General features: G+C 51.7%; 1 protein-coding gene across 1 annotated transcript in view; it reads left to right on the forward strand.

Moving 5' to 3' along the window:
- Positions 1 to 13,196, forward strand: part of XXYLT1 (xyloside xylosyltransferase 1) — a 161,966-nt gene that overhangs the window by 23,832 nt on the left and 124,938 nt on the right. The window contains exon 2 of the mRNA XM_032481664.1: positions 5,675 to 5,822. Within this exon, the coding sequence (XP_032337555.1) occupies positions 5,675 to 5,822 (148 nt within the window). The remainder of the gene's footprint in view (positions 1 to 5,674; positions 5,823 to 13,196) is intronic.

Genomic DNA, 13,196 nt, shown 5'->3' on the forward strand with positions numbered 1-13,196 from the left:
ACTGGGGGGAGTAGCTACTTTTTTCATCAGGGAAGATCACAGGGGGTGACATTTGAACTGGCACCTGAAGGGCTAGAAAGATCCAGGCATGTGACGATTCTGGGGGAGAGTGTTTTGAACAGAGGGAGCCGCTGGTGCAAAGGCCCTGAGGTGAACGTGTGTTTGGGGGATTGAAAGACTGCCAGTCTGTTGGCAGATCTATCTTTCTGTCATAAAAATAGGCCTTCACATTCATAGTACATGTCAATGAGAAAACAAACCCCTTTTCCAGGAAATCACTTTTCCTACAGCTCTTGTTGGAATCAATGACGGAGATCACACAAATGAGGAATGCATTTGTGGGGCCTGACTAGCCTGTGGTGGGGCGTACTGGGTCCCCTCCTAGTCAGAGCCAGGCAGCTCCGATTATGGCCTTACTGTATCTTGGGGTGTTTATTACAGGACATATTCTTTTATCAAATCTAGGTATTCTTGCATGGGAAAGGCATTCTGGCTATATTGGGAGGGGGTGATGATGTTAACTGTCCTTTGTTGAGCTCCTGCTACATTCCTCATAAAATCCTGTGAGACAGGCACCTTGATTTTTCCCATTATATAGGCGATGTAGTTTATTGACCAGGGTTGCCAGGTGATGAAGTGGTGACTTAGCATCTGAACCCAGACCTGCCCACGCCAGCCTGGCCTTGCCTCTCTGGAGGTCCCGACTGCCCAGCACAGGTGTGATTCCAGCCAGAGCTGGTGTCCACAGAGTGGGGTGATGACTTCATGGGGCGAGTGAGCCAGCCCGCGGGTGGACGTTGCCACGGGCACTTTCTTGCCGAGTCCAGATGTTGTCCTACCCAGGGCTCCAGGCAGCCCCTTGGGAAAAGCAGAGACCTGTTTGCTGTTCCTGTGGTACGTGGATTCCGACACATGGTGGGGTGCACCTGGGGGGTTCGATCTGTGTAGGCTTCCCAGAGCCTTGTGCTGTCACTCTTCTCTCCCACAGCTCTCCCGGAGACAGCCTCTGGTTGAGCGCAGGGACGCCATGTGGCCGTCCCAAGGCACTGGTCTGCGGCTGGAGGAGCTGCTGTTTTCAAGCAGGCCTGGGTGTTTCCTGGAAAACCGGTGTCTCCCTGTGCACAGGGCCAGCCCCACCACCTCCCTTCTTGGCTCCAAGAGCATCGTGTGAGCTGACTCCCAGTGGGCATGCCAAGTGATAAATGAGTTTTCTCCACCAAGTTAGCTAAGGTTTGGCGTGGCTTAGGTCCCCAGTGGATGTTTATTGGAGCAGTGGTCTGGCTGTTCGGACCTATCCGTGCCAGCGAGCTGGGGCCAGACGCCTGCCCCTGCCTGGCACCAGGCTTTGCTGTTCTGGGTGCTTTGGCTTCCCCAGCCTGGAAGTGTCGAGAATGTGCTGTGCCTGGTGGATACGAGGCAGGCTTCCCCTCTCCCCGCATCCCCACACTCTCCTTTTCAAGAGAGAGGAGCCCTCCGAGTCTGTCATTGTGCACAGTGCTCTCTCAGTTATTTTGAACAACAAAGGACAGCTCGCGACCACTTAGCCTGAAACAGCTTCAGTCATTCCTGAATTTACAATGCTAGAATTTTCTTGACAGAATTCACTACAGATAAAAGGAGGTAAAAGCCACTGTTCCTGGGATTTTGATCTCGTAATTACTAAGTGTGGACTATTGATATGTGAGCCTTTTAAAGTGGCTACAAATGTCTGATTATAGGCTGATGAGAAAACCAACTGCCTTAATGATATGAATGTGGGTTCTTGTGGGTTAGGATAGATACCATTTCCAGTGACAACCTCCTACACAAATTTATGAGGAGCTGTGTCTAGAACATCTCAAATGGATGAGGAGGGTGATACGTTCTGGAAAACTGCTCTGAATGACTCCACTTGCCTCTGGGGTTGATAAGGACATTAATGTTTAAAAGGATGCCCATGAAGGGTCTGAAAAAGAAGTCATTCTGTAAGTGGGTGGGGGGACATAATAATGAATGGAATTTTTAATTTAAAATATATGAAGATAATTAATAAAAGTTACAAATAATGGTTTGGCTTTTTAAGCTTCATCCCTAAAAAAATATATATAGTCAAACTGGTGTAAACCATTCTTTTGATTGCCTCAGCAGTCAGTTGCCCTCAATATGGGAGTCACCTTGAAGGCCTGGGTTTCCAGGGTACGTGGTACTCCTTCCTGTAGCCCCTGAGGTGGGAGATTTGCAAAGGGAGAGCTACAGAGGGAGGGGTGGCATGTTCCCTGCCCCCTCCCTCTCTTTTTCTCTCTTTTCATCACTCTTACTTGGCTTCCTCTGCCAAGCACTAAACCCTGGGCTGGGCTGGGGGCTTCAGCGAGCGCCAGTCTCCAACCCTGCCCTCAGGAGACTGCAGTTTGCACACGTGTTGTAGACGCTGGCAGGCCGGGGTGTTTTGATTCACCCTTGCAGCGTCTGTGGTTTGCTTCTTGCTGCAGAAAGTGTATTCCATGGAACGTATTAATTTATCTCTAAGTAGATTTATTACATGAAATATTCATCAGAGTGGGCGCCATGGTACAGGGCTTGGAACAACATACCTAGTACAGTTTGTCCTCATAAATCTATTAATGCTGATGGATGTAATTGTCTCCTGTGAAGCTTCGGGGTGAGATGAGGGCCCGGGGAGGGGAAGAAGCTGGCCGCTGCTCTGCAGCTTGGCTGCGGCAGGCCCTGCTCTGAGTGTGTGTGTGTGGTTATACGTATCCATTTTTTCTCTTTCTTTTTAATGAATGCAGAGGCTTTCATTTCTGAGAGCCCTCTTGTCAGCTTCCAGCTTCTTGTCAAATTCTAGCTTCCAGAAGCATTTGGAGATGTAATGAGGCTCAGAGGGAAAAGCTAGCTCATGAGTGATCTGTGATCAGTGAGCAGAGGGCATTCAGGGGACCGAGGAGGGAGTGGGGGGCAGGATGCTAACACTTAGGAATAACCCCCGAGCTAGGTATTTTATCTACTTCTCCCAGGTGCTCCTAACAGCCACCTGGGAGGCAGGTGTCATCATTCCTGTGTTATCCACGTAGAAGCTGAGGCTCAGAGAGGTCTAGTAACTTGTGCGAAATGCAGTTTGTTTAGTTCAATGAGGCTATCCTAATGGCCTGGGGCTGGGCACAGGACACAGAGCAGTCACAGCCTCTGCCCTCCTGGAGGGCCCCATCCAGCAGATGGCAGTAACAGGACCTGCAGAGGAATCAGGTGGGGAAGTGGAGCCTCCCTCCTTGTGACACAGGGGGCACAGGACGGCGTGACGAACTGTAGGAGACTGTAGGAAGGCTGGAGTTGGTGTCTGAGCAAAGTTGGAAGCCTGGATGGGTGTTTTCCAGGCAGACGGGGCCTGGCAGAGGGGGTTTCAGATGGTGTGACGAGCAGGTACAAATACCTAAGGACGCAGGGCGCCAAGGCATGGCAGGCAGGGTGGGGACTGCCTGGTTCAGCTCTGCTCAATCCCCAGGGGAGGGGAGGGCGGAGGGGTAGCCAGAGCCACAAGTGCAGGGCCTTGCAGGGCATTTGGACTGTAACCCAAGGCACTGAGGAGCCACTGGACGTTTTGAAGCCAAGGAGAGAGAGAAGTGAATTTGTATATTTGGAAAATTACTCCAGGGACACAACCGAGGCTGGCTTGGAGGGAGGCAAGGCAGGAGGTGGGGAAGCCTGTGGGGTTTGTGATGCCCGTGCGGCCAGGATGTCAGTGAGCAAAGCATGTGGGGTGCAGGAGGTGAAAGGTGTAATTTCGTATCTGTGCTGGGAAACAGCAGAACTGGTCAGGATGCCCCACCCCAGGTTGAGAGGTCACAAAAAAGGAAAAGTCAAAGAGAAAAAGCAGTCAGAAAAAGGATAAAGGAAAATAGGACATTAGAAGAGAAATGTTAAATTGTAAAAAGACTTTTATGAAGAGATAAAAAAAATTTAAAGAGTTACAGTTAAGGAATGATGAGGACTAACACAATATACAGTTCTTTTTTTAAGTTTAATAGTGTTTTAGAAATTTAAGTGGATCTGAGAATAAAAGCAAACACTTAAGTGGGTTAAGACAAAAACGGGTTTCTGGCCAAAAGCAGAATGTAAGGTAGGGAAGAGCAGACAGGGCGGCTGGCCGCTGAAGGGCCAAGAGGTGATGATTCCTGCCGTCTGAGGACCCCCAGCTCTGGGAGTGCATGCTGGTTGGTGACACTGTGGGGTGGGGCCTGGGAGAGACCTGGGCAGAATCGAGGGAAAGGTGGGAGGAAGTGACAAAACAGAGCCTCTCTGCTTTGGGACTTCTGCAGGTGGGGCCACTGACAGTGTAGGGGCTTCGCGTGGCCCCCTTGCACCGTGGGCACCCTGTCCAGGCAGGTTCTTGGCCCTGGAGTTGGGGTGGTGGTGGCTGATCGCACGTGGCCACATCACAGGCTCGTCCTGTCCTGGTAGCCACCAGGGAAGGGTAGGTGGAAGGTCATCAGCAGGTCTCTTGTGAGGGTCGGAGGAAGGACATCAGGGCTTCCGGCCTGAGTGCAATTATTGAGCGCCTCTTGTGTGCAGTGGAGTGTGCTAGATGTTGTGGGGCACATAACAGGGAAAACTTACAAGCTGTATGTGAGCAGAGCCATGGCGATTTGGTATCTTGTACAAGGCTGGGGCTCCTTGTGGGATGGGCTTATAACCTGGAGGAATGTCAAGCAAGGAACCCATTAGGGGCTCTTGTCTCCTCTAATTGCTGGTCGTGCTGCTGTTCCTCTCCACTGGTAGCTGTGAAGGAAAGAGGAAGCACGCACAGTGGAAGGAGCATGGGACTTGGAGTCAGAGACCAGGGTTCAAGTTCTGAGTCTGCCACGTATTAGCTATGTGACCTTGGGCACTGTAACCTCTCTGAGCACCCGCTTTCTCATTTGTAATTTGGAGCCATAATCATGATGTCTGCCTGCTGAAGCCCAGGTTGTCATGGGGATCTATGTGTATGTGAGAGTGTTCCATAAACTGCAGAGCTCTGTTCAGCAGCTGGTGACATCTCTAGACTCTTGAGTATTTTAAGGAAAGTGGTGCCTCGTTATTCCTTATACCTCTCCCAGCACCTTCACAGTGTCTGAGACACTCCAGAGATGCTAGTTGAGTCAATGGACGAGTCTACTGCAGCACCAGGCATTTTCCGCGTCCCCTTTTCTAGTGGCCAGACCCTGTCACTGTCACACTGTTGGAGGAGGGAGGTGGAGCCTGTGGAACATGTGTAGTAGCCTCTGGGCGATGTTGGGGCCAGCGCTGCCGGCCTCCCAGACTTGCTGAGCATCCTGACTTCAGGACCAGACCCTTTAACCTGGTTTCCAGTCACTGGGCTTAGAGCCAACTTCAGGGTGGCCCGGTTTGAAGTTCAGAAGCAGAAGGAAGACTAGGGACTGCTCCCATTCCCTGTCCTGGCTCCCCCTGCCCCTTCTACTACACCCCACATGCCTGCCTGCACCCCCTCACTTGCGGCATCCCCGTCCCCATAGCCAGCCTCCACTGACTCCCCACTGCTTCCCCATTTCCTTAGCTCTTAGGGATTCCAAGTCCCATGCTCGTGGGGCCCCCCGCTCATGTGGCCTGGAGAGGCAGTGTCTGTCCCTTCTGCGGCACACGTGTGCTGGGTGCCCGGTGGGGTGTGCTCACTCTTGCCACTTCCCACGCCCTCCTGCAGGTCGTCTTCCACGACGTCGGCGTGCTGACAGACAGGCTCTTCCCCGTCGTGGAGGCCATGCAGAAGCACTTCAGTGCCGGCTCTGGGACCTACTACAGCGACTCCATCTTCTTTCTCTCGGTCGCCATGCATCAGATCATGCCCAAAGGTAACCTGGTCTGTGTGCCAATAGCCCCCTGGTTGTGACTTTGCGTCCATTTTCCTGGCTCCAGTACTGCTGGTGCCCCATGTCGGAGAGAAGAGCTGCACTTTAACACGAGGGGATGGGAGACGGTGAGGGCGAGCAGGCCAGCTGAGGCCCTGTGTGCAGAGCTTCCTGCACAGAGACTCCAGGACATGGCCCTGGGACCCATTCACGAGGACATGGTGTGAGTTACGTGGTGTGGCGTCCCTGGATCAGAGCATCTGGGCTCCAGCCCTGACTCTGCTCCTTGCACACATCCTTCTCTGGGACTCATTTGTAAAATGGCAGGTTGAACTAGGTGACCCTCCATCCCAAACTGTGATCCTGCTCTTTCCGGTTTGAACCTCTACTTATCTGACTTTGAAATATCAAATCTAGATGTGAGAGATGCAAATTATGACTGAATAGGACTTTTCTTTTGAGACTCTGATGTGCAATTAAAGTATTTTCTGGTCCCTCCCAGGCAGAAGAGCTGTGATTGTCTGGTCTGTGATAAGCTGGTCTTGTGTGGAAGTGCCGGCAGGTCATCCTTGGACCAGAAGCCTTGGGGGAGGGGAGTTTCATTTGTGTGGTGTCCCATGCTTCTGCATTCTTCTCCTCCAAATGGTCCTTGATTGATTCTGGAGCCCTGAATATTGCCCAAGCCCCCTGGTTTCTGGCCAAGGTAAACCACAACCTGAACATTTTAGGGGTGAGGAAGGGAGTTCGGGATCTCGGGGTAGCAGCTATCCAAACTGTAAGCAGTTGTGTTTCCAGCAATTCCCAGACCAGGCAGAACCTGCCCGCCTAGGGGATGGCCAGGCTGTTTGGTGGAAGGGCCTTGCAGGGCAAGGAGTGGAAGAGGAGTCAGAGCATCGCTGTTTGAAGGGACCTGGCGAGGCAGGAATTCAGGAGTTAGAGGTTGAAGCTGGGTTCCTGCTGGCAGGTTGTCATTCCACAGGAGAATCTAGCCCATCCATTCTGGCTGGGACCTTGCCTCCACAGGGCGAGTTCCTGCACCACGGAGGCTTCTGAATGTTCTCATAGCTGTGAGGCAAGGACTCGGGGAGCTTCAGTGAGCAGGGGTCTGAAGGAGAGCAGGGGCGAGCTCACCCAAAGGGCACAGGGAGGAGAGCTGGCATTTGTGATTGTGCACAGAAACCAGGTGCAGCTCTGTCTGCTCCCCAATTTGCCCCACCAGTCCTGGGGGTTACACGTGAGAGCCGACTGAGGAGCTGAGTGAACAGCAGTTATTTCTGTCCCTTCTGGTGGGCAGGGGTGGTCTCTCCAGGCAGGCTTGGGCAGGTGTGTGGGTACTCAGGCCGGAGGGGGCTGCGGTTCCTGCTGTCCTGGATTCTAGAGGAGGAGACACACATGAGTGCTAGTCCCAGCTCTGCTGCCCGCCTCGGGTGCCTTTGCTGCGGCCTCAATTTCCCCACCCAGGAACGAGGGGGCTGATCTTGTGAAGAGTCCAGGGTTACAGGAATCCCCTTGTGGGTTTCTCTAGTTCCGGGGAGCGGAGGGAAGAGGGGTTCTCCCCTTACCCTTCCTCTCCCATCCTCACCTCACTCCTAGCAATCCCTGATCACTCTGTAGATCAGGCTTTGGAGCAGGATTCTACTTGGTCAAAAGGTTTTGTGGTTACGCTGGCACTTTGAAATGTCTCGACTAGATGGGCCTTAAGGGCCAGACCAGTCCTGTTGTCCCGCATGCACGATTGGCCTTGAATGAAGTTCTGTGACAGAAAAGGTGGCAAAGGACGGTAGGAGGTCTGGGAGGGGGCGGCCCTGGCCTTCCTTTCTCTCCTCCGTGCTTCAGCTGGTAGGTCTCTGCCCATCGTATGCTAAACTCTAGGCCAGGTTATGCTTTGGGGCACCCAGAGGGACGGGATTGTCAGGGCAGAGAAGGGACTTCTGCTTCACAGCACTGGGGAGGACCAGTTAGTGAGCAGTCAGTGCAGATGACAGGACTTAGGGACCCCAGGCCGCCATCCCTCCGTCTCCCTGACTGCCCTGCCCTGTAGCCTGGCCTTGCGCCCGGGCCTTGTCTGCAGAGAAGAGGCTTTGGCCTGAGCTTTGACGTTCATGCAGGCGATCAGGTTGTGAGTGTCCCTCCAGGTGGCCCACGGGCTCTGAGGGGCCTGCGTCAGGAGGTGGGGGAGGAGCTGTTTGGGATGGGCTGACCCAGACATGGACTCTCTTGTTGGGTTCTTTAGGCGAATGATGATACGCTGCTCGAGATTCATTTTTACATCTGCCTGAAGTCCGCTTCCTAAGAAGGGTGTTGTTAGGAGTCGTAAGGTTTGGCAATCATAAAATTGAAAGAGCGATGCTGCAGTTCCATGGAGTCTGGGGGCTCCTGCCGTGCAGACCGGCTGCTGCGCAGCACTGGGGCAGCACCAGAAGCTTTCGGAATTCCTGCAGCTTTTGGAAGGATGCTTTGTTTTCCAGCACCACTAGTGCTGTCTTGCGTTTGTCATGGCTCTTTATTGCTGCCTTTTTTGTGTTTGTTGTTTTAAATCATATAAATTGCTATTGTTTTGTGCTTTGTTGATGGTTTTGTTCTCGTGTAATTGCTGCATTCATGCTATTTTGGTTTGTTTTGTTTCTTTCATAGTGTTCTTCTTTCTCCGGGAAAGTGAGAATGGGCGTGGTTGGATCATAAACCCTTGGTCTTGCCAGGAACGCTGGCTTAGAAAAGCATGTGTTCCCCTGAATTCTGTCTCAGGAGGTCCTGTCTGGTGTTTGCCCCCAAAATTCAGGTTATTTCTCTCCGGCCCTCTCCCTTCTGAAGCCTAAGTGTCACCCTTCTGTACCCACACGACCTTTACAATATATTTACCTCTTTTGCTATTTGAAAAGTGACACCATTCATTAAAAAAAAAAAACCCTGAAAACTATGTTAAAATAGAAATGAATGTATCCCTTTACTACTACTTAGACATCACGACCAAATAATTCTCTGATTATCTTCTAATATTTCCCAGCACATAGCTTTTTAAAGATTTAAGCAAAGTCAGAGTTTTACTATATATTTAATGCATTTTGAGTCTTTTTTTATACAGCAGAAAATGAAATTGAACCTTCATCTAAGCTCAGAAATGAAAGAAATGGTACAAGTAAATCTGTATTGTGACTTCTTCGGTTAATGTCACTCATCACCATTTTCTGTGTAATCACAGTCCTTGAAAATTCTTTGAATGGTTCCATTGAGTAGATGAACCTTAGTTCACTTTATCATTTCCATGTTCTCAGCACCTAGTTGTTATTTTTCTCTATGATCATAAATTACACTGTGGTGAATATCCTCATGCATCAAGAATATTTTCTCTAATTGGGATTATTTCCTTAGGCTAGCTCCCCACAGGTGGAATTAGTGGGCCAGAGGTGACCCTTACAAAGCCAACCTGTGTCAAGTGCCCCCGCCCCGGCCCCAGTGTCTCAGCCTGCACGTGTGAGGTTCTGTACAGTTTTCTAAGCCCATGGATGACTGACCTCTCAGAGGGACCTCAGCTGCTATCCCTAATTGACAGGGGAGGAAGCGAGGAGCTGAGGGCAGGCCACTTCTCTGAGTTCTAGTTCTGAACACCCCCAACCCCTTGGTTTCCGGGGCCTTGGTCCCCGCTCGTTCTGATGGTGAGGACTGAGTGCTGGCCTCTCATACCCGCACGGCCCCTCGAGGCTTCCAAAGCCTGGCCTCCTCTCCTCTCCGGGCCCCTCGCTGCAGCCCTGTAGAAGGGGCCTGGCTGGCATGGGCGGGCAATAGGTAACCCTGTGTATTTTGCCCTGACTGTCCCCCTTGGAGTAGCACTGCTCAGACCAAGTCTGCAGAGAGGAATGAAGGGGCCTTGCTGGTGAAACACGCTGGCTCTGATTTTGTTTTTTCTTCTGTGGCTTGTTGGAGGGGTCACACGAGGCTGGCTGGCTGGCTGGTCGTGCTGCTCACAGGTGCTTGCCTGCGCATGGGTCCCACGCAGACACACAGCCTCTCTTCGCTCCTCACTCACACGTGCGGGGCTTTTATCTCCTCCTGTCGATGGTGTTGGGCTTGTTGCCATTGGGAGCATCTTATGCAATGGAAAAGAAAATATTTTGCCCAAGTGGAGCTGGAGGGAGCAGAGAGCAGCTTCCCTCTCCTGTGTCACATGGCTCCACAGAGCTCGTGGCTCTGGCGTAGAGACACGGGCCATAAAAACAGCCCTTACAGAGGCTAAGCCATGGTGCCTGGTTCATGCTTGTGGTGGGGGGTCCCCCTAGGCAGGGAAGGCATGTGCGAAGACAGTCAGCAGTGGGTAAGGCTGGCCAGAGGCCCCGGGAGACTTTCCTGGTATGCTGTCCTATCCTGTGTTCAACCCTTTGCCAATAGACATCTTTGCCAAGGGTCTGGGGTTTACATGACACGGTGCTGGGCACTCTGGGTGTCCTAGAGATGTTTGCTGCTTCTTGGGCTCACAGTGGTAAGATGGGTGGCATGGTCCAGCAATTAGGCAGAACGTCACGAAGGCCACAAGGGAGATCCACACAGTGCTGCATGTTCAGAAGAGGATGAATCACAGGAAAGAGGAGGGCTTTATGAGGGAGGTGGTACTTGAGATGGGCTTTGAAGGATGGGTAAAATTTCATTGTGCGGAAACAGGTGGTGAGCAGGTCAGGCAGTTAGGAAGAGTGTGGAGATTGTTTGGGAAACAGCACACCACCTTTTTTGACAAACATACTAGGGCACATGCTGGGAAGCACTGAAAGAGAAGATGGCTGGGGGAGATTGGCATGTGCTGTGGGAGCTCAGATGCCAGGTCAAAGAGCTGGCTCTGAATACAGGAGACAGAGCCTCTGTGAGCATTTTGGCAGGGAGGAACTGAGACTGGGAGTGGATTGCAGGGGGAGATGTTGGGGTCCAGCTGCATATCTTTACTGAGTGTCCATCAGCTGTGCAGGCTGTGGGAGACTCACAGGTCTCTGCAGAAGACCTGGCCTCAAGCAGAAGCAAACCTGGAGAGAGAGTGTGTGTGTATGCACACGTGTAGACCAAGCATGTCTCATACAGAAGGTGAACTACAGTCCAAATGAGACCTCACAGGCATCCCAGCTTTTGCACAGCCTCCCTCTTTTCCTGAGAGCCCAGGGGCTGCAGCAATCGTTATGCTGGCTGCCATGGGAACAGTTATAAACTAACTTCACCTTTTAGCAACTCTGTGGCTCAAGAACAAAATGAAGTGAAGAACTTATGAGAGTAGGCAGAGCAGGGATTCTTCCACTCTGAGCCCATCAACCCCTGTAAAACCAGTGCAGATATTCCTGCCATGGAACCTTGTGTCTGTCAGTCCTTTGCACTTTAGTGTGAATTAGCCCCCAGGCCGATTGCTTTCCTCTGAACACTGTATAGAAATAGATGACCCACGGAAATGAGATGAATAATATGTTAAATAATGACAAATAAATGAAGTCGAGGGAAGGAGGGAAAAAGGATTTTGGAGCCTAGTGCACTCCTGGGGTCTTTTGGAGATAGGCTCAGGCTTGTCTTGAGAAACCCCTGAGTCCAGGCAGAAGGAGGTTGGGAGGAGGGAGGCCAGCTGCCTGATTAGACCTTGATGAGGTTGGACTCCTGGAAAGATCAAGGAAACTCTGCTTCCCCACCTAGTACTTTCCTTCCTAGACTCCGTGAGTCTAGGAACCCTGGCCTGCATGATGCAGCTTGGCTTTAGCCGCCCTGTGCATCTACTTGGCTTCTGTAGGCTAACCTGGGCAGCTGGCTGTTTTTACCCTGGCTTCTCTTGGGTCGAGGGTTTAAAAACTTTCAATTGACTGACTTCTTGATGAGCCTTGGGCAAAACCAGCTCCATGGGAGACAGGGTGTTTATATACCTACACAGAGCTGCTCACCCTGGTCTGTGTCTGTTTTGGGGTCATGTTCCCAGGTACTTTGTGTTTCTGTTGGTTTCCCTGCCTGTAGTTGAGGAGTGAAGCTCTGCACAATCCTGTTTTTGCATGGAGGAGGGGTGGGTTTGAGTTGTGGCAGCCTCTTCTAACTCTGCCTATGATTGGGGCATTGGTACCTCTGGGCTCAGAATTCCCGGGGTCACTGGCTATGAGCTGTGCTGGTAGCACTGGCATCTGGACTGCTCTGTGTGCCTGAAGGACTCAGGCTGGGTCATCCTTGGGGTGTGGGGACTGTCATTATGACTGCTCTGTTTGGGCCATGCTGGGGAGGGGGCATCTGAGATGAGGAAGAGGGTGTCCTCTACCTGTCTGAGGACAAAATCTCCATCAGTCACAACCTTTCAGTTTTATAGAGCATGTTCATGTCCACCTGTGGCAGGGGTGCCCAGCAGCAATCATGATCCCATTTTTCAGACAAAGTAATTGAGGCACAGAGAGGGGCAGATATTTTTCTTGGGGTCACAGAGCCTGACTGAGCAAGGATGTGACCGAGGGCCCCTGACTCTCAGCGGGTGCACACCAGGGACATCCCTACGCTTTCCTGGCTCGGAAAACACCTGGCTGTGTTCTCAGGTGTCGGCTTCCCCTTCAGGCCTGGCCTCAGATACAGTGTGGGGAGGGTTCACATTTGCAGAAGATTCTCTCTGCTTGAGTCAATCAGCCAAAATTTGAGGGACAGCTCTGCCCCAGACCTGTTCCTGGGGTTTTGGAGTAAGTAGAGAAAATTCAGTTTTGCCTCAATTTCCCCTTTCAGCCTAAGTTTCCTCATCTGTAAAGTGGGGATAATTTTACCCTTTTAACCTTGGTTCTAGGGCTGTTGTGGGGAGAGGTCAGCGTGGGAAAATATTGAATGAACACTGAGTTTTGCTGTGGCTGCTGCTGCTGATGGTAATGACTTCATGTTGGTGTTTCTTCAGGTCAGATGTCCCTAAATCACTGGTTCCCAAGCTTTGCTATCTAGGGACACCCTCCCCCCACACCGAGCTGTCCAGATCACCAATGGCTATCTCTCCTACCTCCCCCCAGGGGAAAACTAGTGCCCAGTTAGGGGGAAAAGATTGTGCACTGGCCGGAGGCATGGGGTCTGGCCACTTGTCAGCTCTGGGCTGTAACAGGGCATCACATTGTTCTTTACTGTGTGACCATGTAATCCACAGGAGGTTGTGTGCATCCCAGGCGCCTGGAGGGAGCAGGGATTGGTGAAGGTGGTTGAGTAGATCTATGATCTACTTTAAGCCTCCTAACAATTCCGTGACTTAACCAGGAATTAAAACCCCAGTTTTACAGATGGACAGTATGAGGCCTGGAGAAATGAGTTGATTTGATGAAAGTCACCTCGTGGTGACACCTTGGTAGTCCAACTCCAGTTCTTTCCTGGCCTCAGTTCCCCCAGCTATTCAGAGAGGGCATGGGGCTCCATGAC

This window comes from Camelus ferus, chromosome 1 (genome assembly GCF_009834535.1).
Source record: "Camelus ferus isolate YT-003-E chromosome 1, BCGSAC_Cfer_1.0, whole genome shotgun sequence".
NCBI classification, from domain to species: domain Eukaryota; kingdom Metazoa; phylum Chordata; class Mammalia; order Artiodactyla; family Camelidae; genus Camelus; species Camelus ferus.